This window comes from Loxodonta africana, chromosome 14 (assembly GCF_030014295.1).
Source record: "Loxodonta africana isolate mLoxAfr1 chromosome 14, mLoxAfr1.hap2, whole genome shotgun sequence".
In the NCBI taxonomy this organism is placed as follows: domain Eukaryota; kingdom Metazoa; phylum Chordata; class Mammalia; order Proboscidea; family Elephantidae; genus Loxodonta; species Loxodonta africana.
This window is the reverse complement of record NC_087355.1, coordinates 31489582-31516792: the sequence shown is the minus strand read 5'-3', so window position 1 is coordinate 31516792 and position 27211 is coordinate 31489582. Positions and strand designations below refer to the sequence as shown.

Here is a 27211-nt window from a genome sequence, read left to right as displayed (position 1 = left end):
ACCCTTGGTCACTCCATTCCGATCACACTGGTGTCTGTGCTTTCCCCACCACGGTAAGCAGGCCTCTGCACTTCTTCTTTCCTCTGCCTAGAACATTCCTCTCCAGGATGTATGAATAGCTCATTCCTACAGCTATTTACTAATTTTCCTCCCATGGACACTGTGGTTTTATAAAGGAATGTTTGCCAAAATGAACTTCCTAAGAATTCATTCCCAAGTATCTATTTACCAGAAGCACTGACTCTCTTAAAAATTAAAACTTAATATTTCTACTTCGGTGAAAATACCAATACCTAATAAGGCAAAAAGCTCTTTAAAATATTTAAAAATTGTACTTCATTACTTACTATTAATGTACTTGGAATAGTAATGATTTGTACTTTGAATAACTTTACCCATTTTTTAATGCAAAGAAAACCTATACTTATATAATTTAACTATGTTTTATAGTCTGAGGAAAAGTTTTCAAAATCCTAAAGCGAGAACATTTTTGTGTGTGTGATGGCAACTGTGATGGGCGTGGTGTATGCAGGGTAAGTTTATCAATTCTGCCCAAATCCTTGAAAAAATAAGGAAGCTCCAGGACAGCAGGCACTGTGCTTGTCTCATCATTGTATTTCTAATGCCTAAAACATATATCCTTCAATTATTTATTGAATCCATGTATATAGCAAATGCTAACATGTATATGATATTTTTGACTTGCTCAAAAAGCCTTGGAAAACTAATGTCGGAAATCACGTTAAAACCAAAACACCTTTTTATAGAGTAACCATCCACAACGTGGATGAACCTCGAAAGCATTTCGCTGAATACAATAACCCCAATACTGCACTCAAGTTGATTCCAACTCATAGCGACCCTGTAAGACAGAGTAGAACTGCCCCACAGGGTTTCCAAGGCTGTAAATCTGTACGGTAGCAGACTGCCACATCTTTCTCCTGTGGAGCAGGTGGTGGGTTCAAACCACCAACCTTTCAATTAGCAGCCAAGCACTTAACCACTGCGCCACCAGGGCTCCTGTTAATATTTGCAACTACATATTATTCACCATGTATTAAGTATAAGGAGACAGAAGAGATAGTTTTTTTTTTCTTGTGCTTCAAATTCCATCATTCTCTAGGTAAGCTATAGTAAAAGAATAAAAAACATCCATGTTAACAGCCAAGAAACACCTGACATCTGAAATAATTCAAACTAAGAAAGCCTCATCCCAAAAGTCTTGCCATCTCTCCTAATTCTTATAACTACAGGTAGTCCCCGACTTATGATGGCACTTCATTCTGATGACTCACTTGTTAAGTTGGTTCTGATGTAGGTCAAATACCTCTTTTTTTACAATTTTCAGAGCCTGCTATACGGTAGTGTTTTGAACAGTAAATTCTAACACTGAACATCTAAAAATGACAACAGCAGCAAATTATGAGCTGCAACACTGGACGTAGAACATTTAACTAAGATGTTTAGAAAAAGAAAACCCAGACGGTTGTAAGCGTAGCTTGTCATAACTCAAACACAAGTCAGGAACTATCTGTAGCAGAGGTAAGAATTAAAAGACTAAGGAACTAGAATAAAGGTATTGCGCCTCTGTGATTCCATACACGTTAGGGTTATTAAGGATCTACTTCAAAACTGTGCTTACTGTCCAATACCATCCTTCTGGGTACGCTTTTTCATAATGGCAACTAAAAAAAAAAGCAATGTTTTTGAAACCCAAGTAATCTAATCGTAAGACAGAGGCTGATCTCAGTTACAAAAATACTAATAGATCAAAATGCTATCTTTAAAAATGAAGACTCTGAATCAGGGATTTGTTTTTTGAGAATGAGAATAATGCCAACCACCTTCCCTGAAAATGTGTATATCCACTAATCCCAAAGTTTACATACGACTCCGCATAGCCCATTAAACCCACTACTGGAACAGCATTACTGGAAAGCCAGGATGATGAAACACCCTTGCACTTGTTAATGATTTTCTGTACAATCAAAAAGTCTTCACAATTCAACCCATTAAGATCTGTAAACCACTTATTTCAAATGATTTTGCTTTTTTAATCTTTTCAATAGTCAGGGTAAACTACCTTAGCAGTTTCTTCAGAACTACGGCTTAATTTTGGTCAGCGCACACTTTATTCAGAAGTCCCAACAGCTTTCTGTAAGGACAGCCTTAACTTATCAAGAATGTCAAAGCTACAGAGAAGTTGAAAGAACCAATGTATCCATATCCCTTTATCTATTTTCAACAAATATTAGTTTTGCGACATGTGCTTTCTCTATGTGTAAAATGTACATACTTTTTTTGTGCTATTTGAAAACAACTTGCGGACTTATCACTTCATCCCTAAATAATTCAGCACGCATCTTTAAGGACATTCTGCTACATAACCACAGCACCACATTCAAGAAACTGATTCACTAATACCATTTAACGTATACTCCATATCCAAATTTCTAACTGTTCCCAAAATGTCCCTTTAGTCATTTTTTAGACCCAGGATCTAATCAAGACTGATATGTGGCATTTAGTTGTCTCTTTGGTCTCCTTTAATCGAGCAGTTCCCTTGCTTGTCTTTCATGACCTTGACATTTTAGTCTGGACCAACTGTCATATAGCTGGATATCTAGATCTGATTTTTTCTTCATGACTAGATTCAGGTTAAACATTTTTGGCAAGCATACTCCATAGGTGATGTCATAAGCCTCAGTCTATCATATCAGAAGACACGTAATTTCAGTTTGTTCTATTATTAGTGATACTAAGTTTAATCACTTGCTTACAGTGATGTTCATCAGATCTCTTAATTGTAAAGGTATCTTTTTCCCCTTTGTAACCGGAGTAATCTGTGAGACCATGTGACTATCCTTTCCCCCAACAACAGTGGGCTTAACATCCACTGATTTACTGTGGATGGTTGCAAATTATTTACTGTGGGGGCTGCAAAATATATTTTTCAATTCTATCTATATTTTTTATCTTGACATTTTTTCTGTAAAGAAAGTTTTTCCCCCTTCTATTTTACTCATAAGAGACTCATAGATTCTTTGTCTTTATAAGCAACAAGCTTTCCTCAAAGTACAGTTGATATTAACATTGCTACTTAAAACTAATTAACATTTGCTAATAATGCCATAAAAACATTGTTTTTAGGACTGTGGTTCATTTTTTCGAGGCAGACCTTGTGCCAACGACCCCTTTCCTTTCTGTGAAAGTTTAAAATGCATTGCTTCAGGCTTAACAATTTTTCCAAAATAATTTTGTAGCCATCAAAATTATATTATTTTATATCAAAACTAATTAAAATACATTAGTCAACCGCTATCGTAATTACCATTCCCATTCCATCTACATACCAGCAGGAAGCCATAAACTCTATTAACTTTAATTATCTTTGATATTTATAACATTTTTTTCAAAAACGTCTCTGAACAATGGCTCCCCCAAACAAACAAAACCAGAAACATCTATTCATTTGTATTTACCAAGCTTCTAATATCTGTCATCATAAACACAACTACCACAGATTGAAGTATTTACACACAAAACTCTCCCTAAAGGAGAGCAACTGCAGCGGGCCCTTAATAAGCATGTAGATAAACATTTCTCCATCTTCAAACCCTCGTACATATACTTGCTAAAATAAAAGCCTACAGCACCTACCAGCATCATTTCCATCTTGACTGGTGCTGGCTTCAACCAATAAACTTGCATTCACATTCCTATCACAATCTGGCCCTGAGAGTAGAGCACCATCCAAATCTGAAAAGGAGACATAGAATAATGTTACTTACAAACCATGCTCCACACACCACTTCCTTCTTGGAATTGTTTCTTATGCAGATTAAATAGAAGGGATATCTATAGGTAATGATTATCTACTATATGTCCAACACTACAAGGTACAAAAAAAACCTAAGACATGGTTCTCAACCACAAGAACAGGTACACACTCAAAACAATACAGTTGAGTAATGGGTTAGGAATGGGCTTTGCAGCCAGTGCAAATTGGGTGCCAATTCTAGCACCATCTATTATTGGCTATGTGATCATGTAACTTGGTTTCTTCATTTGCATCCACCTACATCATAGATTTCATGTAGGAATTTAATTAGATGTAACACAAGCCAAGTGTTACAGTATGGTTTCCGGCACCCAAAATATAGCTGCTAATGCTAATTCTAACCAAAAAAAAAAAACTACTGGGTGCTAAATGTATGGAACAGATTACTTTCTGTATTGATTCATAAGTGAAAAAGACCAAGTAAAGTTAGAATATTATGGGAAGACTTCAGAAAAAAGCTAATTCCTGACAGCTAATCTTGAAATAAAAGAAGTCCTGGTAGTGTAGTGGTTCAAGTGCTCAGCTGCTAACTGAAAGGTTGGAGGTTTGAACCCAACCAATTGCTCTGAGCGAGTAAAGACCTGGCAATATGCTCCCTGGTAAACCCTATGGGGTCAGTTCTACTCTGTCATATAGGGTGGCTTTAAGCTGCAATCGACTTGTTGGGGTACAACAACAATCTTGAAATATGGTAAAAACAGGGAGAAGCAGCTTAAAAGAAAAAGGCATACTCTCAGTTTAAATCTGTAAATAGTCCTTGAATCTGTTCCGTGCCTTCCACTTCTTTACCACTGCCTTAAGTCAGGCACTCATCACTCCTCTCCAATCCTTTCAGATTACTGAAACGGCTTCTGAGTTTCCTTGCCTCCAAAATAGTGCTCACATCTCAATCTATTTCCTACAATGTTATCAGAAAGATCTTTCTAAAATCTATATCTTACGTTGCTCCCTTACTTAAAATCTTCAGTGGTTCACACCACAGCTTTCAGGATAAACTTTAAGTGCCTTAGTTTAGAATTGTCAGCTGGTGTCACGCTGGCCTCCAACTCGAGCTGACTCCACGCACAACACAACAGAGCACTGTCCGATCCTGTTCCACTCCCCATGACTGGTTGCAGATCTGATCACTGTGATCCATATGGTTTTCCTTTGCTGATTTTTAATAGATCATCAAGCCTTTCTTCCTAGTCCGTCTTAGTCTGGAACCTCTGCTGAAACCTGTTCAGCATCACAGTAACACACAAGCGCCCACTGACAGGCGAGTATGGTAGCTGTGCTTGAGGTGCATTGCCTGGGAATCTACCTAGGGTCTCCCACATGGAAGGCAATAATTTTACTGCTGAGCCACTACTGACCCATAGTTTAGAATACAAAGCCCTAATAATATCAAGGTTCCTGCTTGTGACTTCTAGCATCATCCTAGTGGTACTGTCCTAAACCCTTCTCCACTCTCTCAAATGTCTTGAGTCCCTGAAGACATTTTTTAAAATGCCATTTTTGTGAACACTTCAAAGGCCGGTGTAGCAGGGGTGGGGGCTTGGGGACCATGGGTTGAAGGGACATCTAAGTCAACTGGCATGATAAAATCTATTAAGAAAACATTCTGCATCCCACTTTGGAGAGTGGCATCTGGGGTCATAAATGCTAGCAAGCGGCCATCTAAGATGCATCAATTGGTCTCAACCGACCAGGACCAAGGAGAATGAAGAACACCAAAGACACAAGGTAATTTTAAGCCCCAGAGACAGAAAGGACCACATAAACCAGAGACTACGTTTGCCTAAGACCAGAAGAACTAGATGGTGCCCAGCTACAACTAACTGATGACTGCCCTGACAGGGAACACAACAGAGAACCCCTGAGGGAGCAGGAGAGCAGTGGGATGCACACCCCAAATTCTCATAAAAAGACGAGTCTAAATGGTCAAGCTGAGACTAGAAGGACCCCACTGGAGGTCATGGTCCCCAGACCTTCTGTTAGCCCATGACAGGAACCATTTCCAAAGTCAACTCTTCAGACAGGGATTGGACTGGGCTATGGGCTAGAAAATGATGCTGGTGAAGAATGAGCTTCTTGGATCACGCAGACACATGAGACTATGCTGGCATCTCCTGTCTGGAGGGGAGACTGAGAGGGCAGAGGGGGTCACAAAAATAGAGTGGAAAGAAGGAGTGTGCTGTCTCATTAGTGGTAGAGCAATTAGGAATATATAGCAAGGTATACATAAATTTTTTTATGAGAGACTGTCTCGATTTGTAAACTTTCACTTAAAGCACAATAAATTTTTTTTAAATGCCATTTTTGTGAACAATTTATCCTCCAACACCCATTCAAGATTCATCTTTGGTATCACCGTCCTTGACTACGTACTGTCTTCCAAAAATCCAAGTTAAAGCAAAAACAAAAAACCTTCCTCTGTGCATAAGCAGATATTCACTCAAAAATATTTACAGCAGGCAAACAAATTGTGGCATATTCATAAATGAAATACTACACAGCAGTGTTTCCAGTAGGAAGTTATAAAACCCAAAAAATCATTAAACAAATCTGATACTGAAATACTGAAAGCCCTGTGGGATTTTATTACTGTATGATGACTGAGAAGGTAGAATAAAATGAGATGGTCAAGTACAAAAGAGTAAATGATCATGCAGAGCTTTGTAGACCATGTAGGATGTAGGATGCTGGCCTTTATTTGAAAAGCAATAAAAGGATTTTAAACAGGACGTTATCTTATTTGCCTTTTAAAAAAAATCACCCCTGATATTATACAAACGAATTAAAGGAGGGCAAGAAGATATGTGGGGAGAGTAGGAAGGTATTATAAGCAATCCAGTTGAGAGCTGATGGTGGCCTTGATTTGGCTGATTACAATGGCCAATAAAAAAAAGTGGGTGAATTTCAGAAAGTTTTCTGGGGCAGAACTGATAGAGTAATGGTAAATACCTCAGGGTAACGAGGGAGGTTCCTAGTCTATTTAATGACGGTAAACCCTGGTGGCATAGCAGTTAAGTGCTACAGCTGCTAACCAAAGGGTCAGCAGTTCGAATCTACCAGGCGCTCCCTGGAAACTCCATGGGGCAGTTCTACTCTATCCTATAGGGTCACTATGAGTTGGAATCGACTTGATGGCAATGGGTTGGTTGGTTTGTTGTAGGAAACCCAGGAAGAAGACCAGGTTTAAGGGAAAAGACAATATAAGAGTTCTGATATGAACACACTGAGTCTGAAGTACCCAAGACGTAGGTAGTATAATGTTTGGGGTTGGGTGGAGTGGTGGGTTAAACGGGTAAGCTCTAGAGTCAAAATGCCTTGGATCAAATTCCAGCTCTGTGACAGCTGAGTACTAGTTACCTTGCTTCCCTAATGCAGTGGTCTCAAAGTGTGGCTCCTAAACCAGTAGCATGAACATGATCTAAGAACTTGATGGAAATGCAAGTTCTCAGGCCCCATCCCAGACCTAGTAAACCCGACACTTTGGAGGTGGGGTACAGCAATAATACAATTTAACAAGCCCTCTAGGTGGTTCTGATGCTCACTAAAGATTGAGAACCACTGCTGCACTGTAAAAATGGGGAAGAGTTTTTTAAGGACCAAATTAGATAAATGTAAGGTGCTTGGCTCTTTGCCTAGTGCATAACAAGCACTTGAATTTTGACTAATTACTGTTTTTTCATTTGAGCTTTGAAGGAGAAATTTAGTACCAAAGGTACAGATCTGGTGCTTGAGCTGGAGATAAAAATTTGAGTTGTTGGAACACATTCAGTGAATAAAGCTCTGGGAGTGAACAGATGAGACTGTGAGAAAAAGACTTATGCCCAATTATCTTAGGAATCCTAGCATTTAATGAGCTTAAAAGGATATAAAAAGACTTTTCAACGAAAAGAGTGTTTCAAGAATGAAGAAGTAATCCACTAGTTAATGTTGCCAAGAACTTAAAATGAGGACAGAAAATGTGCATTACTTTCATTCAAAATTGAGCACTTAAGAGAGGACTGGAGATCATAGCGAGAGTAATGCTAACAGATCAAATGGGGCAAGGAGGAGTAACAGTAGTCTAAGCTGCAGTAAATGGATGATAAAAGGAATCAGAGGAATTAGAGCTAGAATACAAACGTTTTGAGAAATTTGGCTGTAAAAGGAAAGAGAAATGTATTTAAATACTGACAGAAAGTAATCACTAAGAACAAGAGAAGTTAAAGATGCTGAAAATGTACAGTAAAGAGAAGGAATTATCAACTATGTATGATTTCCAGAGTCGGGATCTAGATGCACAAGTTTGGGTACTTAAGAGAGAGAACATATACAGGCAGTCCCCGTATAACAAACAAGATCCATTCCTGAGTCTGTCTTTAAGTCAAATCTGTAGTTAAGTCAGAACAGGCCCAGTCAGTCAAATGTTTGCCTTAGCACACAGCATTTATTTTACCCTTCTACGTATACAAAACTTGTAATATTCCCAAACTGTGTAATGTTTTCACGAGCATCACAAAGTTGTGTGTGTGTCAACAGGCTTTATGGCAGTCTGTTCTTAAGTATGAATTGTCCATAAGTAGGATGTTTGTACCCCAGGGGCTGCCTGTAGAGAGGTTTGAGGACAGGAACTAAAGGACATTCCAGCCTGTTGGCTTCTATTTCTTCTGTACAATAGAATTGTAGAATGTGAAGTTATTCCCTAGAGACTACAGAGCTTGGAAGTCAGGAGAATTAAGAAATAATAGTTCACGCTGGAAAGAGAAACAGTAAATGTTTCTCTAATTTGCCTCCTGTATCCATTCCCTGAGAGCAGGGGTACTGTTCAGGTTTTATTTTCCCAGTAAATATCACAATGCATGGCAAAGAAAAGGCTTTTAACAAATGTTGGCTGAATGAAAGAGAATCATTTTTACCCTAAATGTCATCTAGGTATAATCTCTCATTCAATAAAACCATCACTTGTATAATATTTCAACTTGACTATTCTGCCCTTTCCAACCGTATTACTGAACAAAGTTTAGTTTTAATTAACTGTATCCAAAGAATAATTTCTCAGTTTGTTGGTTTACAATTAACACTAAAACATAGCCATAGACTGAAAATAAGTGATTGAAATTTAGGGGCCTTGTTTTCCTATGAAAAGTCAAATGCATTTCAATAATCAAAAATTAAAATTATTCAAACAATTTTACTAGGTTTCACAATGTCTTTTTAAAAAAACCATTATTCTATAGTGTGCAGTCTGTTCAGAGGGCACTCATGCAATATAGCCAACTGAGAATGTAAATGTAGGGTATTTCTATGTAAGTAACACGCTACGGTGATTTGCTGAATGCTTTCCTCAGCCAGTTCTTAAAACAGTCATTTCCTGTCTCTACTCCTAAAGTATTAGAATTTGTGATTTTGTGATCTTTAATCCTATATGAAAACAGAGTATGGAACACTTCAGCCTAAAAGCATACTAGATGACAAACTTATATTCTTCCTGTGTACAACAGTTCCTTCTGTACTATTTTGTACTAAAAACATAATCATACCCATGCTGCAGATATGAAATTATCTCTTTTGAAAGGCATTAATAGTATTTGGCTCTCAAAAACAAATCCCAATAGGTCAATATTCCAGGGTTAACAATAAACTTACATAAAGAGTATGTTCAACTTAGGAATCAATATATCATATATCACTGCTGTACATTACTAGAAACCAGCCAAACCACCCAGCAATTCATTTTTGATCAGTTATGTTGATGTGAGTGGGACAGAGCCAATCAACCACTGACTTGACACAGAAATGAATTGTGCTTCATTTAGAAAGCATGACCAGAAACTCAGTCATGTTTTCCCTAAAATTATAAAAAATAAACCCTAATATTTTTATGACATTCATGAACCTCCCAGGGAAATCTTTCGCTTCATTTAAACAAAGAAGGGCTAATTTTTCAAACAACAAAAGACCTTTCTGAAGCACTTACTAGAACATTAGCTTCTCAAGTGACTGTTATTTTTATGAATGACAACAGGTATATGAGTGGTATGTTTACTACTATTCAACTTAACAGCTAATGAGAAAGTGAGTCATTTCTTCTAGTTTTACAAATGCCCTTCTCTAGTAGTCAAATAATAGCCCCAAAACCAAACCCAAATCTGTTGCCGATGAGTTGATTCCGATTCATAGTAACCCCATAGGACAGAGTAGAACTGCCCCATAGGGTTTCAAGGCCGTAACGGCCACTCTGTGGGAGGTGAGTTCAAACAGTAGACCTTTCCGTTAGCAGCCAAGTGCTTCACTTCACCACTGCACCACCAGAGCTCCTTGGTCAAATGGTATCAGCCAAAACAATTTCTATGCATCCTGTCTTTTAATACATATTATTTCATTTAATTTTTACTACTTATTTATGTAAGAGCACTAAGAATGTTCTTATCCTCAATTTTACAAATGACGAAACTAAGGCTGAAAAAGGTCAAACAAGTGGGTCATCGCCACAAGTCAGTGGCAGAGGTCTGCCCTTAACTGTATTATAATGCCTCTTGATAATACATTAAGAGCGTTTATTTTTTATTATGGGCATGGCCCATAGCAGGCAATCAAAAAAAAAAAAAAAAAAAAAAGTTGTATAATTTGCAATGTTGGGAATGACAGTGAAGAAGTAAAGTGTACTCATCTTAAACTTATTTTGCTGGTGATAATTAATATTACTTTTATTGCTAAATAAACCTTAACTCCACTATGCTAAACCGGCAACTACTTTATCACCTTCCCTTTTAGTTAACAAAACCATCTCCAAAATCTAAGGTACCCAAAGTATAAGCTATCTTCGCTCTTTACAGTAGTACACTTATCTCTATCTTCAGAGCAACAGTCTCAGAATTCACATTTCTAAAAACGTATTTAGCTCTGTAATCACGTGGTTCAAGGAGTCCTGGTGATACAACGGTTAAGCGTTCAACTGCTAAACCAGAGGTTGGTGGTTCAAACCCATTCAGAGGCTCCATGGAAGAAAGAACTAAAGATCTGCTCCCATAAAGATTACAGCCTAGAAAACCCTATAGGGCAGTTCTCTTTGTCGCATGGGTTGCTATGAGTCGAAATTGATGGCACCTAACAACCACCATGTGCTGCATTTTTAAAAAATATTTTATTGATGGATTAAGAAAAATCTGATTAATGATGGAAAGAGAATGGGATGGTATTTAAAGACTGTTAAAAATATTAATCTCCATCCTTCTCCCCGCCCCCAGAAAAAAATAAAACCCTCGATGGCAACAGGTTTTGGATCATTTTCTTCACATGGAAAATAGTAGTAATATTTACCCACTTCACAAAGTTGCTAAGAGAAGTGACATTAGTAAATTAGTGAGTAAATTATAAAGTTAATATAAAACCAAATATAAGTCAGGTTAATCTTGATCCCTGGGGTCACAGTAGATTTCCTCTTACACCAATGGGCTGGCCACTTTTTCCAATCATTCGGGAAGGGAGGAGTACAACAACTGGCAGTAAGTGCTGAACAAGACTGGTTAGGGAAGGTCTCTCTGACCATTTGCTCCTCGTTCTCAAAATTCCAAGCATGAAACAGGTGCAGACTAATCCAGCTTTTATTAAAATACAGATATTCTTGAATAGGAGGTATGAGAGAAGACACCAAAAATGGACATTTTAGAAACAGCTAAACTCCACTGTACAAAAACTCTTAGAGACCCAGTAAAATCTATTCAACTTTCATGTGCATATAAATATATACTAACAAGTTTCTCTTTTCTGAAGATGGTTTGGGAAATAAGTCTTCTGTTCTTCAAAAAAAAAAAAAAAAAATATTTTTTTCCCTCTTCATTTCACTGCAATTGGCTTTTCTCTTTCAATGGAGAGTAAATTCAGTTGCCAATGTATTACGTGAAGCACCCATAACAGTTCACAAAGCAGCCTACAGACTCAACAAATAGTTTTCCCTGCACCTCTAAGCTCAATGACTCAAGATTCAAATGACTAGGGTCCACCACTTTCTTTGCACTATTCCAACAAGACAGCTATCTCTGCAGACTAATCCCTAACAGATCCCCCCCAGTTACCCACCATTCCTATCCAGGGACAACACTGTCCACAGCACCCTCACCCCACCCCCACCTCAAATGCAAATATAAACAGATCAAATCTCTACTTAAAAACCTCTCATTGCCTCAGTCTACAAAATAAAATTCACAACTACCATGGCATACAAAGCTATTCACAATCTAACCGTTAATGTATCATCCCAACCTCATCTCCCCACTGTACTCTCCCCTTCTTTCACCTATGTGTTCTAATATTCTGACAGTCAGTATTCTTCTCCCACTCCTGACAAATTCCTACACAAGATCCAGCTCTAATATGACCTCCTCTATGAAGCTTTCTTCAACTCTTAAGTTAGGAACCTCACACTCCATCCCCTGCTGTTCTTCTTGAATACCCTTATTTTTAACATTTATTATATTGTACTGGCCATCCTACTGTGAACAACTTTCAGGTTAAGGAGCTCTTCTCAATCTTGACTGCAACATTATCTGGCCTTCTGCCTAGAGTTTCTAGGGGATTAAACAAAAACGTATTACCAAATGTTTCAGAATAAATTGTACCCCCCAAAAAGAAATGTAGAAGTCTTAACCTCAGTGTCTGCAAATATAAACCTATTTGGAAATAGGGGTTTTATTCTTTAATGTTAACAAGGTCACACCAGAGTAGGGTGGGTCAAAACCCTAATCACTTTTGAGAGGTGTCTTATCAAAAGAGAAGAATAGGCACAGGCACACATAGGGAGAACGCAGATATCTAGTGAGGACCCATTTATAAGCAAAGGAATGGCCAAGAATTGCCAGCGGACACCAGAAACTAGGAGAGATGCTCACAGAAGGACCTTGATTTGGACTTTCAGCCTCCAGAGCTGAAAAAATAAATTTGCTTTTAAAGCTTGTGGTATTTTTTTGTTGTTGTTACCAAAGCACTAGATAACTCAGGCACCAAATTTCCTTATATTATTAAGTGGAAAGCTATCCTCGAGTCCCAGGAAAGTAATCTTTGGTTATAACATAGCTTCTCTGGGGAGGAAAACTCCGAATAAATATGTCTTGAATGGAATTTTCAAACTATCTGCTCAGCTAGTATATGAAGGTTGTGTCAGAAACCAAAAACTCAGTTTGTAAAAACTCTCAGACTGATGTTTACAGGGCTTAGAAAATATACTTAGCAGGCAAAAAAGTCACAAAAATACTCTTCTAACTGATCCACATAGGCTTCTTCAGCTCCCAGCTTTAGTACTGCCACAGCCTCTATTCCGCAGGGTTCTTAACGTACAGGTCATCTTTCGGGTCAGAGACAGCAGATGGGGGAGGGGAAGGGGGGGAGAAAAGAGTATTTCTATGATACCATATAGCTGCTTACTATCACCCTTTTTAAGATTAACTACTGAAGACTCTTACACATTTATGCATTTTACAGCGTGTTAGGTGTTGGTGGACATTTCTGTTTTACAAATCAGCATCAGGCCTTCAAACTACCATTTCTTATCAATTTGCAAGTTTCTAAAGAAATGATTTAACATTTTGACTTGCAGCGCATCCCTCATAACATACTACATTCCATCAAAAGGATGCCTGAAAGGTATTGCAAAAAATCTGAAATCCCCTAAAAGGAAAATAAACTAATCCAGGTCCATAAATCTACTACCTTTACCAGGGCTTCAAACCAGTTTGAACTGGTTCTGTTACAGCTGACACACTGGAAATGGAACAGACACGAATTTTTACAATATGTGTGATCCGCAATGATAACCAGAACAGGAATGGGAGATTCGGAGAGGCGCAGTGAGCCCCTCCAGGTCCCTGATGCATGAGACTGAATTACTGACCGGACCGTGGGGAATGACACATACTCAAAGTGGAGCAAATGGCCACCATCCTTATGCTGCCCATGTTTTCTAAGAGGGAGATTAGGTTTCTAGCAGGGCTATGACCCGCCATTTTTCCCATTCTGGTTACACTATACTGGGTCATGGAGGCTTTATAGACACATCCAAACTCCCTGAGGAGACAGAGTTACCAGGCTGAGGGCTGTGGACCATGGTCTTGGGACACATTTAGCTCAACTGGCATAACACGATTTATAAAGAAAATGTTCAACATCCTATTTTGAATAGCGTCTGTGGTCTTAAAAGCTTGTGAGTGGCCATCTAAGATACTCCACTGGTCCCACCCTGTCTGGGGCAAGCAAGAATGAAGAAAACAAAGATATGAGGGAAAGATTAGTCCAAAGAACTAATGCACCACAACTACCACAGCCTTCACCAGACCAAGTTCAGTACAACTAGGTGGTGCCCCGCTAACACCACTGACTGCTCTGACAAGGATCACAATAGAGGATCCCGGACAGAGCTGGAGACAAATGGACAACAAAATTCTAACTCACAAAGAAAGATCAGACTTACTAGTCTCACAGAGACTGGAGAAATCCCCAAGAGCATGGCCTCCAGACACCCTTTTAACTCAGTATTGAAGTTACTCCTGAGGTTCACCCTTCAGCACAAGATTAGACAGGACCACAAAACAAAACAAGACGAAATGGGCACACCAACCCAAAGGCAAGGACAAGAAGGCAGGAGAGGACAGGAAAGATGCTCACAGGGAACCCAAAATCGAGAAGGGGAGAACTGATACGTCATGGGGTTGGCACCCAGTGCCACAAAACAACATATGTATTGTTTAATAAGAAACTAATCTGCTCTGTAAACCCTCCTCTAAAGCACACACACAAAAAAAAAAAAAGGGCAAAAGGACTGGTTAGTAGATAATGCTAATTAAAGAGTTTACAGCAATTAGAAGTAATAATTTCTTCAAATATACGCCTCATTAGGATTCCTTAAGGAGTGCCTGGGTGGCCCAAATGGTTACGCATCCTACAAACTGAAAGGTTAGCAGTTTGAACCCACCAAGACACGCCTCGGAAGACAGGCCTGGCAATCTGCTTCTGAAAGGCCACAGCCTTGAAAACCCTATGGGGCAGTTCTACCTGACTGCTACCAGCAACTCCTTAAAGCTATCTTGTTTGAGTAGTCTTTTCTCAAATAAAACTATTTTCTAAATAATTGAATTACATGCTTTTTAATCAAAAAGGTAAGTATGCAAACTGAAAATGTAAAGTTTGAACCTGATTTCAACTCTACTTTTAAGGATTAATAAAAATCACCAATGCTGTAAAGCTACTTTGTCATCAGAAGTGTAAATGAAAGAAACTTGAGAATATCTAAAAGAATTCTAAAATATGTTCTTTGATCAAGTAAAACCACTTTATTTCTGAATGCTTGTATGGCATTAAACACAGTTTGAAGATTCATCATCATCTACATGGAGTTATATTAGCTTTCAGCAAAGATAAATATAAAAATCAATTATATAATAATCTGCATTTACTAGAAAATGCTTTTGAGAATACTGTCCATCATACTACTCAGTTTCACCGACATGAAACTCCACTGGAGAAATTCCTTTCAGAAATAGGTACCAAGAAAAGTTTTATCATCCTGTAGGATCCTCCTTTTGAGAGACTGTTTAGTAGCTCAGAGCCAATTTAGTAGCTCAAAGCTTAATTACAGCAACCATATTAACACCAAGGCTGGCACTCTTTTTTGTTGTTGTTGTTGTTAATTGTTTTAAATAAGCAACGGTAGAATGTGAAGTTACTGCCTAGAACACTTCTTTTGTCAGTCATTTCAAACTCTTTTTTCAAGATGAGATATTCAAGAGCAAATTAAGTACATATACACGTAAAGAGGACAGATACTTATAATGGGTGGAAATTGCTAGTGTGACTGGCATAATATAAAAATCTAGATTCAGAGGATCATGTTTTCATCTCAGCCAGCACATCAAAAGATCAAAAACAATGGAGGCTTTAGTTATTTGTATTTCTCCAACTTAATTTTTGATCTTAGATTTCTACCTACTTTATGTGACTGAAATTTACTTTTTCTGGTTGCACATCAGCAAGGCAAGAATTAAGGTTTTGCATTAATTTGATTACCCAGGCTTTAGTTTTTGCTGAGAGTTTCAATTGCCCCACAAAACAAAATTAAACAGTAAAAGGACAGAAGTTCCTAACCTTTCCTGAGTTCCATTTTCAAGTACTATTCTGTACCAAAAAGGATTTGAACCAATTCCCAGAAGTGAGTCAAAAACACATATACTAACTTCTTTTTAAGGTTAAAAATTACCATCTGAAAAAAGTCTCTAACAGTGTGGGTATATCTCTATATCTTACAGCAGATTTTCATGAGGCATCCTAACACTAGCTTCAACATTACCAGCAAGAAAATATTTTTAGAGTTACGGTTTACAAACTGTGGGCTTAAGACCCTGGGGAAGTCACAGTTCCTACATGGGAACCACAAATCCAAATATGTCAACCATTGCTTGCAGATGGACTAATTCACTACGACTTTTTTTTTTTTAAATTGGGCCCTACTAAAGATCTCTTTGAAGTGTTAAAAACCGAAGTTGTCACTTTGAGACCTCACCCAAGCCATGGTATTTTCAATTGCCTCATATGCATGAGAAAGCTGGACAATGAATGAGAAAGACTAAAAAGGAACTGATGTCTTTGAGCTATGGTGTTGGTGAAGAATACTGATTGTACCATGGACTGCCAGAAGAGCAAACAAATCTGTCTTGGAAGAAGTATGGCCAAAATGCTCCTTAAAAGTGAGGACAGCTAGACTTTGTCTTACGTACTTTGGACATGTTGTTATCAGGAGGGGCCAGTCCTTGGAGAGGGGCATCACGCTTGGTCAAGCAGAGGGTCAGTTAAAAAAAGGAAGGCCCTCAATGAGATCAAGAACAACTTTGGCTGCAACAAGGGGCTCAAAGACACCAACAAAAATTGAGGATGGCAAAGGAACAAGGCAGTGTTTCATTCTGTTGTACATAGGGTCACTATGAGTCGGAACCTACTCAATCGCCCCTAACAACTAGTTTAGTGGTTAACTGCAAGGCTTTCGTGTGAAACAGTCCGAAATATGAAATCAGCCACTCTACTTTTGCTAGCTCAACAAGGAAGTCTTCAACCTTCATAAACTGAATACTATATGGGACAGAAGGTGCCTGGAGAGTTATGTTCAATTCTGTGCACCAAAATTTCAGTGTAAAGCAAACTATACGGTATGTATAACTGTAAGAGAGATGGTAAGAGTGTTTACAATTCAAATGTGGGAGAAGCAGCATTTAGCCTAGAAAAAGGGGGTTTAGGGAGAATTTTTAAATGTCTAGCATTTGAAGGGGCCCTGGTTGAGTGGTGGTGAAGAGCTACAGCTGCTAACCAAATGGTCAGCAGTTCAAATCCATCAGCTGCTCCTTGAAAACCCTAAGGGGCAGTTCTACTCTGTCCATAGGGTCACTATAAGTTGGAAACAATTTGACAGCAATGGGCTTTTGGTTTGTATTTGAAGGGTTAACAGGTAAACTAGAGAGATTAATTAGAAGTTAAACTCATACTGTACTACTTCAGATGGCAGAATCAGGACATTACAGATTAGCAAATTTTGGCTTAATAGAAATAACTTCTACATAACCACCGTCCTGCTACACTGGAATAGGCTACAAAGTAGTATGCACAAGTATTCAAGCAGAAGGTCAAGCTGAGGCTGTAAAGGGGAAAAATAAATAAAGCGTGTGTGCGTGTGTATAGAAAATACACTGCACTGGAAAACTAAATAACCTCAGTAGTCTTTCCCAACTTTAAGGGGGATTGAGATGACCATGATATTTCTTGTGCTTTTATGTTTATCATTTAATTTCCACAATAATCCTGCAAGTATCATATTTTAAAGACAATGAAACTGAAGAAAAAAGTTTTACTTAACTTGGCCATGGTTACATTGTGGCAGAGTTGGTTTTTAAATCCCTATTTCTGACTCAAGGTGAGCTTTTTCTCCTCTGTATCAGTGGATCTGAACCTTGGCTCACAGTAGAATCATGCGCACAGTTTTTAAAAGTACCAGCATCCAGGCCATATTTCAAACAAACTAAACCTAAATCACTAGCGGAGGAACTCCTTAAAGCTTCCAACCAATTCCAGTGTGGCTGCAATGGTTAATACCCACTGCTCTATACCAAGAGTTGGCAATAAAATTTTACTGGAACACACCCACATTTCGTTTGTTCACACATTGTCTATGGCTGCTTTCACAATACAATGACAGAGTTGAGTAGCTGACTGCAAACATTTACTCTTTGGCCCTTTTACAGTAAAAATTTGTCAAACCCTGCTTTATATGACATTACTTTCTAATCATAATGCTCACAAGATTCATTTTCTGCCACAAAATGAAGATGGTTTTGGAGGCACAGAAAAGTTGAAAATGTTTAACAGTTGGAACACAGCACATGACTGATACAACCATCAAATCTGTGATACAAGCAAGTTTCATCAGATATAAAAGGAATACGAATAACATAAGGATAAAATTCTCTTTTATGAGAGACAAAAGAAAAACTGAAAGCATATTAGACAATCAAAACTTAGTGTAAGATGGGCCTAGTCCATCGATACAGTCATAGCTAGGGGTGTTTGCTAAGATAATCATTAGTAATGTTATTTTTGAAAGTACGTATTTTGGTCCAAAATGTTAGCATTTTTCTTTTCTTTGAATCACTCTAATAAAATAAACCAGGCATTTATGTTAAGAAGGGGGTTAGCTCTGATTAATTTTGCCATAAATCAAATGCTAACCAAAAGATGTGCTTATTCCTTAAAGGAAAACAATGAGTGTGTGTCTGTATGCATATGTACTTAAAAAAAAAACACTACAGGGTTCCCACTATACTGTTAAACAGTATTAATCCATGCAGCAGAAAGACAATATAACAACATAACTCTTCACGGTCTTCTATATTAATAATTAAGCAAGATAGTACTAAGGAGGTCTAGCTACCCTTAATACTTTGAAGAAATTGCTTCAAGGATTTTACTGTTAAAAACTTAACAAGTAAGAAGGTATGAAAAATATCAGCAAATAAGTGTTCATTTATACACATATGCTGATTTTCAAATAAGTAAATTATTACAGTGGTGGACAAGCCTGGGGTATACACAGGAAACCTCAAACCCACTGAGCTGTTTTTTCAAACAATACGAAATTCGGCACAGGCAGATTAAACTGAAGGTAAAGGAAGCGCAAAAATCTAATCTTTCTACTTATGCCCTTCAACGATGGTTCTCCAACTCACGTTAAAAATATCCCCACACCATAAATGTGATATGCTAAGATTTGTATATGCATTCCTTAGGCGACAGATTGAAAAGTCTCAGAAGCTCTCAACTAATGCTAACAAAAATGAAAATAAGAGAATGACAGTGGGACAAATTTAACCCAGCTTCTGTAACATTTGCGGTGAGAACAGCAGCTCTAAACACATTAGAATAATCCCATTATAATATGCAAAATCCTATAAAACAGAAAGTTTTCAAATAGGAAAAATTGAGAGTAAAGAATAATAAGAAGGTGTTAAAAACTTCTAAAATGACATAAACTGATTGTGTAACTTATTACAACTAAAGATTTTATCTTTTCCGTTGCTGGGTCTAAAAAAGTGAGCTCAGAAGCTAAACGTATGGGAAAGTTAAAGAATCACACATGCAGTAGAGTCCACTCCATACAGCAATATATACAATGTCTGGGTGATTATATTAACTTATCTTTTGAGAAACCCACTTGCATATGCCTGGAGAAAAAACAAAGACCAAAAATATTACATGCTTGTCTGAGTGATTCTCCCTCATTACTTTAATAATTGTGTATTACTTTAATAATGACAAAAAATTTCCATTTAAAATATACTTCAAGTTTATATCCAACTAGAATTAAAATGAAGTAGCTTCAAAATCAAGGTACCTTTGAATATACAGTATTTACCTGGTTCTTCCTTGATGAATGACAAATCCTCTTCCGGATAGGCAACAGGTGGCTGCATCACTGAGCAATCTTCTAAATTTGTTTCGTTATTAGGTGGTACATTATAAATAAACCTCTTTGTAGTCTGGTTTTTCCTCCTTGTTTTGCCAGTCTCTTGAATTCCCTGGGAGCCCATATCATTCCAAATAAACACTTTTGTTTGACCTTGAGATTCACTTTCAGCCAATTCAGGAGAGCCATCCTGGACCCAACTACTGTCGTTCATCTGGTAGTTATCTATTTGGCCCTCGTCGACATTACAACCGTCATTTTCAATTTTTACATTGCTTGCCAAGTTGGTAAGATTCCGTGTTGCCCAAAAACTGGCAATTTTTTGATCCCGTGACGAAGACAGACCATCTCTATTAACTGGTTTTCTATTATTGTAGTCCACAACTACAGACTCCGGAGCTTCCGACTTAATGCTTATGTTTAAGGCATCTTTAATGAAATTTCGGCAAGTTTGAACAACTTCACTCATTTGAAGATAGCTGGCCACTGTCATCACTTCAATGGCATTTTGGCTTGTGAGCACCAGGTTACCAGAATACAAGAAGTCCAAGATGACTGAAAAACCTTGAACTGCAGCAATATCTAAATGGGTAGTATTGTTTTGGTTGGGGCTTTCTTTGTTTGAAAAGCAATATAAAGTCTTAAAGAAACGGCTGCCTGCAACCAGGATGTTCTTATGAGCTTTAAAGATTTTTCCACTCACCACAATGCTGACATCACAAAGAATACCTTTTTTTCTCTGTTCATTTAGCTGTCGAAGAAGTTGATAGCAATAAGAGTTCTCATTTGGCCTACTATTAAAGTCACAGTACCCCTCCTCTGATGGTACTTCTGACTCCTGTAATTGGATGGAAAACATTAACATTAAATTTTATTTACTTTTTAAAGTCCCCAAACCAAGGTAAACAAGTATCATCTTCGTCAGTTTTTAAAAAGCATTATTCAGATATATTGTTAGTAATCATTACATATTTTGAAACTTAAGTGTTTATGATCACAAATATTGAGAACGAAGGAATGAACAGCTCGGTATGATAAAACCCAATGCTGTTACTAAAAACTAGTTAAAATTAAAACAGCAATTATTTTCTTAACAAAAACTTTTATCTGTAGGAATCAAATTAGTTTGCTTTATCTCCTTAAGTGACAGGAATATATCAGTCTCCCTCTGACTGAACTTATTCAAGTGACAATATGCTGCGCACCATTTAAAAGGTGGAGGCCTGGTGGCACAGTGATTAAGAGCTTGGCTGCTAACCAAAAGGTCAGTGGTTCAAATCCACCAGCCACTCCTTGGACACCCTGTGGGGCAGTTCTACTCTGTCCTACAGGTTCGCTGTAAGTTGGAAGCGACTCAATGGCAACAGGTTTTTTTTAATTTAAAGGTAAATTTTAAGTATTGGTAAAAAAAAAAAAAAAAACCTGAATCAAATATTTTAGGTCAATGCAGTTAATTAAATCTAACTAGAGATAAAGTTAGTTAAGACCCTAAGGAGAAAATGCTTCAATCACGGAAATATTCACAGTGACACAAGCCAACGGTCAGTCTAATATAATCAGATTTTCCCATAACATAGAGTTATCAAGGATTTCAGGAGAAATCAAGGCAAACCTGAATGTTAACGGAGTTTCAATATCCTACAGCACTTTATCTGATTATTCCTTAAAATGACATCATCTTAGAAAGACAGTGATACTAATGAATTTAAAAGACTCTGCAAAATAGCCTCCACCTTAATGTGGATTAGATAATGGAGGAGTCATCACAGTATTTAAGAATTTAAATCCAGTCCTCCAAACTTTCTTTCATTATCAACAAAAATCCCTAAATCAACTTTCAAAATGCCTCCTCTTTTGCATCATACTACTTACTATGTTATTAATTCCTGAACTCAAAATTCTTAATGTTTATATATTTCTTCTCTTATCAACTCTACAAGTTTTCATTATAGTTCTATACAGCAACACTGAAGTAATTTCCTATAAAGCAATTAAGGTTGTGTTGCATAAGAGCAAGAATAAAAGAGCATTATCTACATTTCAGAATGCTGTCTATAGCAGTTATTCACTGCATGTCCTTGGACAAATCACCATCCCTGAGCCTTTTTCTTAAATTATAAAGCAGTACCACAAAGTTACTCTATCATTGAGAACATTATGACTTTCTTCATACAGTGAGTAGGTGGGTAAGCTCCCTAAAGGCAGGGATGTAGATTTCTGACATCCTGAATAGTGCCTGGCACATGTTTTGTGTAATAATATCTCTAAATAACAGGTAATCTTTCTTTCCCAAAAGAAAAATTGCTTAAGCATTTGTAGCAGAAAACAAGAAAGAAAATGATGACTTCAAGTACGAAAAATTTTATATTTTCTTCAGCATAAAATATTAAATTTAGGCCAATAAAATAATGTCTACAAACATACACATATATATGGATCTATGATTATATGAGCATGGAGAAAAACATGGGAAGATACATACTAGGTTGTAAACATGCTGGGAGAGCCGATATACTTAGAAGACAGGAAGCGGTAATCAGGACGAAAACTAGGTGAGGGGAGCAAGACAGTTGACACTGCAATAGAATTCTCCTACGTGGTGGTGAGATTCCTAAACAATCACAAGATTCCACTTACCCCAATCACAGGTATGGCTTAAATTATAAAAAACACTAGCTTTAATTCGACTCTTAGTCACAGGAGGCCATATACACAATAACCCCAATTCTTGGAAACTAACGTCAGGCCACACAGTCCATCTAAGAATTTGTGTGTTACTTCCAGGTACGAGAAATCAACTGAAAGAACCAAAATACTGACATCCAGGATACTTAAAAGTTTCAACAGGGATAATGGAACAGTATGCAAAAAACTGATAAAGCAAAACTTTTAAACACTGATCACATTTGCCAGCACGTCCATGAAGTATTTGCAGGAGCACTGAATTAGCAATTTACAAGTCGAGAACTGTCAGAAGTTTACATATCTTGCAGTTCAATACATTTTAAGGAGGAGGTGGCTCTGTCTAATTGTAGCAATCATTCTAGGCTATGGTCACTGTGACCTGTATTTTCTGGGCCAGTCCCAATTTCCAAAATTCTCTGCCATTATCAGACCAAATGTCCTAATTTTCAAAAATAGCTGACAGCCTATCCAGCAAAACGTTTCCCCATTTTGACAAAAACTATACAAATCAAACACAACTATTCAATTCCTGTTTTTCTCATTACTGTTGTACTAGAACAGTAACATCCCCATTTTTATAAGCAACACCAATGACTTCTTTGTCACAACTGATTAGCACACTATGCCATGTGTTTATGGACCCCTAGTAGTGCAGTGGTTAAGCGCTCAGCTGCTAACTGAAAGGTTGGTGGTTTGAACCCCTCCATAAGAAAAAGACGTTCGGCAGTCTGCTTCCATGAAGATTTATGGCCTTGGAAACCCTGAGGGGCAGTCCTACTCTGTCCTATAGAGTTGCTAGGAGTATAGATGGGAGGGCAAAGGTGGGTTTTTTTTGCCATGTGTTTGAGGTAGCTATTAAATATGCCCAGGGCGAGAATATGTGTACTCTCCAAGGAGTGTTTTTTTGTGGAATTCGGGTAAAACACACCACACAGCACTAAAACAGTCAATATTATTTCTTGAACAACAACAACAACAAAAAATACAAAATCCTTAGTAGTAGAGACAAAATCTTAAACTCAAGGGATTTGTGTCATTGATTCCTTCTAACATTCTAAGTCTACTCTTAGTATAGTAACATTAAGTACTACTGATAAGTGAAGGTATACTGCTGAAATGTTTAAATATTTCCACAACTGGTCTTTTCCAATGTAGAAAAATGTTTCTAAACCCCTTCCCAAACAGGAAGGCACAACTTAGCCCAAACATTAGCCTAAACTGGCTACATAAGGAGATTTTAAGAAAATGGATTTGAAAAATCAGACAACTTTTTACTTCTGAGGTTCTATAAAACGTAAGCCTTGAATTTTACCATGAAAATGCTTGTAAGGAAAACTTCAATTGTAGATATTGGAAGGGCCTTTTAATCAACTAGTCCAATTTTTACAGAAAATAGAAAAGAGTTCATTTAGTTAAAATTCTCATAAATTATTATCTTCATATTTATTTCCAGACATAATCAAACAAACAAAAAAAGTAATTATTTTACTCACAGGAGGAAAAGCTCCTAAAAGCTTAAAAACTCTGACTTCACTTGTTAACTTAATAAGCATTAATTGAATACCTACTTTAACCAGGGTCTGCACTGGGGACTAAAATGAGTAAGTATAGTCCCTCAATCAAAGCTTTGGCTACTGGGGAAGACTCTTAGGGTACTGAAGAATATAAATAAGGTTGTTAGGAGAGCAGAGAGATGGTGTGTCTAAATCTGTTTTTTGTTTTTTTGTGGGAGATGGGGGGATGCTTTTTGAAGACAAAGTATGTGAGCAGAGCCTTAAAAGGATATAAGATTGGGTCAGCGTGTGAGCATTCTGAGAATAGACAGCAGAAGCAAAAGCACTGAGATGGTTTGTAGCATCCTGAGAGTTGCAGATTTATGAATGAACTGCAAGGTGATCCAAAAAAATCCATGAAATGTAAATATGCACTTATGTACATTTTTCTGAGATAAGTGTCTCACTTTCATCAAATTATCAAGAGATGTGAATCCCTCAGAAGATTAAAAACCAGTGCTGTAGGTGCCTTATAAAGCTATAGAAGCAAAGAGCAATCTGATTAGATTAGCAGACAGACGAGATGGCTGTGGTAGCAGAAGATTAATCAGGGTGGCACAGCGATTAAAGAACTTGGCTGCCAACTGAAAGAGCAGTGGTTCAAACTGATCAGCGCTCCATAGGAGAAAGATGTGGTAGTCTGCTTCCACATGAAGATTACAACCTTAGAGACCCAACGGGGCAGCAGTTCTACTCTTTCCTATAGGGTCATTATGAGTTGGAATCGTCTCTAGAGCAGTGGGGTTTTTTTGGTTAAGACTGGAGGTAATGTAACCAGCTGGAAAGCTACTGTAACACTGCAATATATCTGCAAGAAAGAAAAGCCTTAACTAGGGAAGGGAAAATGGTAAGGCGGGGGGGGGGGGGGTAATGGAATATGCAAAGCTTGGAAAAATACCTGGAAGGTAAAATGAGCAGAGCTTGGTGATTAACTGTGCGAGGGAGGGGAGAATATAAAGAATCATGGAAGTCTTCAAGAATTCTAGCTTGGGGAACTAGATAATGCCACCAACTTGTAGAGAATACAAGAAGGCAATTCAGTTGTTCAATCCTTTGAGGGGGAGAGTGAAAGAAAAGATAACTTCAGTTTCAAGTGATGTAACCCTCAAAGAGCTCACTTGCGGTCAATCCATAAAAGATATAGAAATGCTACTTAGCTAAAAGCCAACAAGTATTTATATTTACTTACCTACTCAGAACTAGTCCTTTCTCAATAAATGGATTAGCAGGAAAAAAGACATTTACAACACAAAAATCAAAGTGTGAACTAAAAAGAGCACTAAAAACATCAAAATCTCTACTTTTTCAGCAGCAACTCTCTGCAAGAATATATTAAAAGAAAATATTCATTTCCACTTCCAAATTAAAAATTGTGAATTCAGAAAAAGTCAAATTTAATGTACAGAATATGAGGACAAATAAGGCTACAGCACATTTAATGTCAAATGCCTACTAGAGGTACTGAAGAATTAATTATGCAAATAGTTGGTAGAGAAAGACAGGAAGGTCTCCTCTGCAGTCTTCCATTCTCATCACCTCTCAGGTCTCCTTACGTGATAGCATCTTCTCTTGTGGCCCCCCACCCCTGCCCCCCAAAAAAAACCTGTTGCCATCAAGTGGATTCTGACTCATAGTGACCCTATAGGTCTGGGGTAGAAATCTTCAGGGGATTATAACATTCAGCCGACTTTGCATATCAAAGATATGCTTTATTACCAGCTCTCTCCTCAAAAGCTAAACCCATATATGCTGCAGAGACAGGTACCTCTAAACATCGATACACATTTCATAATGATTCTCTCCTGCTTAAAAAGGCTAAATAGTTGCTCATTTGTAAACAGAATAAAATGTAATCTTTTTAACATTAAAAGAGGTCTTCATGACCTAAAATCTATCTACCTCTTCCTACTTAATTTTTCATCTTGGTTGGCAACCCAACTATCCATTTCTCTCAGACACAACAGGATACCTTTTTTTCATTTTGCTGACACTTCTTTCAAGTCAATGTCCTCTTCTGCATAGTAAACACCTATTCTTCCAGTAAAATTAAGTTCCATAGCCAGTTCTATGAGCTTCTCCTAACCTTCTCAGGTAGAATTATTCACTCCCATCCTTCAATGTCTTCACTGTACCCTGAACATACTTCTAATATAGTGCCTGTATTACTTTATTGCCACGTCTGTCTCTCCTTACTAGACTACTATTAGTTTCTTCAGGACAGGGAAAAGGTTTTATTTATAGGTCTTTATCTCCAGGTTTCTGCATCTACCTAATTTAAGAAGGAAAGATGCCAATCCCAGATGCGGTATAACGTGTAAGTCAAACACGCAACACCAAAAATTGGAAAAACACAAGGAAATGACCCAGCTCTTACTGAATCAAACACAATGACTAAACATTAAAGCCTATATAAACAATAATAATTGTACAATGTTAACTTAATGGGCCACAGACCCATCGTTGTTTCATATCAATTTCTCCAACTTGGTGAAAGGTCTTTCAAACTTTCTTCCTACATTGTCAAGAGCAAATAATCAAACATGTCAGGCCTTATTTTGCCAAATACAGGTAGACATGCCTTACCTTCTTTGCTCCAAATGCTGGCATTAACATATTTCAATCAGATTGTTTGGATGAACTCAGTATTTACTTTCTGAAAAAGTTAACTTTGTTTACAGCATACATTTATAAGCATGTTTTAGGCTTAGAAAGCTGCAGAGTTGATAAAATGAGTAGCTTAGACTACAAAAATGTCCCAATTGGACAAAAAGTGTTAATCAGGTATTAAAACTACTTTTAAAGTCCTCTGGACCAAATGGTCAAATCCCAAATGAGCTAAGAATTCAACTCAACTCTGAAGATAGCTATTACTCAAAATAAAAACTATGTATCATCACCCACATCCTTACAAAGAATACATGGATACCGCTAAAATACAAGGCTCAGAAAGCATGTTTAAAAAGAGTCTCCCACAAGCGGTCCATAATAACAACCAATATCCAATTAACAGAATATCAAACCTTTTAAGAATATGTGCTTTTTTTTTTTTTTTTTTGACCACGATCAAGGAATTAATGAAAAAGAACATTTCTTACACAAAGCCTAAGGAAAACAACCCTTAGTAACATACTTAGATTTGGCCAAACTTCACTCAAAGAATACACCAAA

General features: G+C 37.5%; 1 protein-coding gene across 2 annotated transcripts in view; it reads right to left on the bottom strand.

The window, feature by feature from the left end:
* The window catches only part of ZBTB10 (zinc finger and BTB domain containing 10), a 37246-nt gene that overhangs the window by 6046 nt on the left and 3989 nt on the right, over positions 1 to 27211 (bottom strand). The window contains exons 2-3 of one of the 2 annotated variants that reach the window (XM_010588372.2): positions 19755 to 20643; positions 3661 to 3759 (exon numbers count right to left, since the gene is read on the bottom strand). In XM_010588372.2, coding sequence (XP_010586674.2) covers positions 3661 to 3759; positions 19755 to 20643 — 988 coding nt within the window. The remainder of the gene's footprint in view (positions 1 to 3660; positions 3760 to 19754; positions 20644 to 27211) is intronic. The other variant, XM_064267866.1, reaches the window with a different exon arrangement.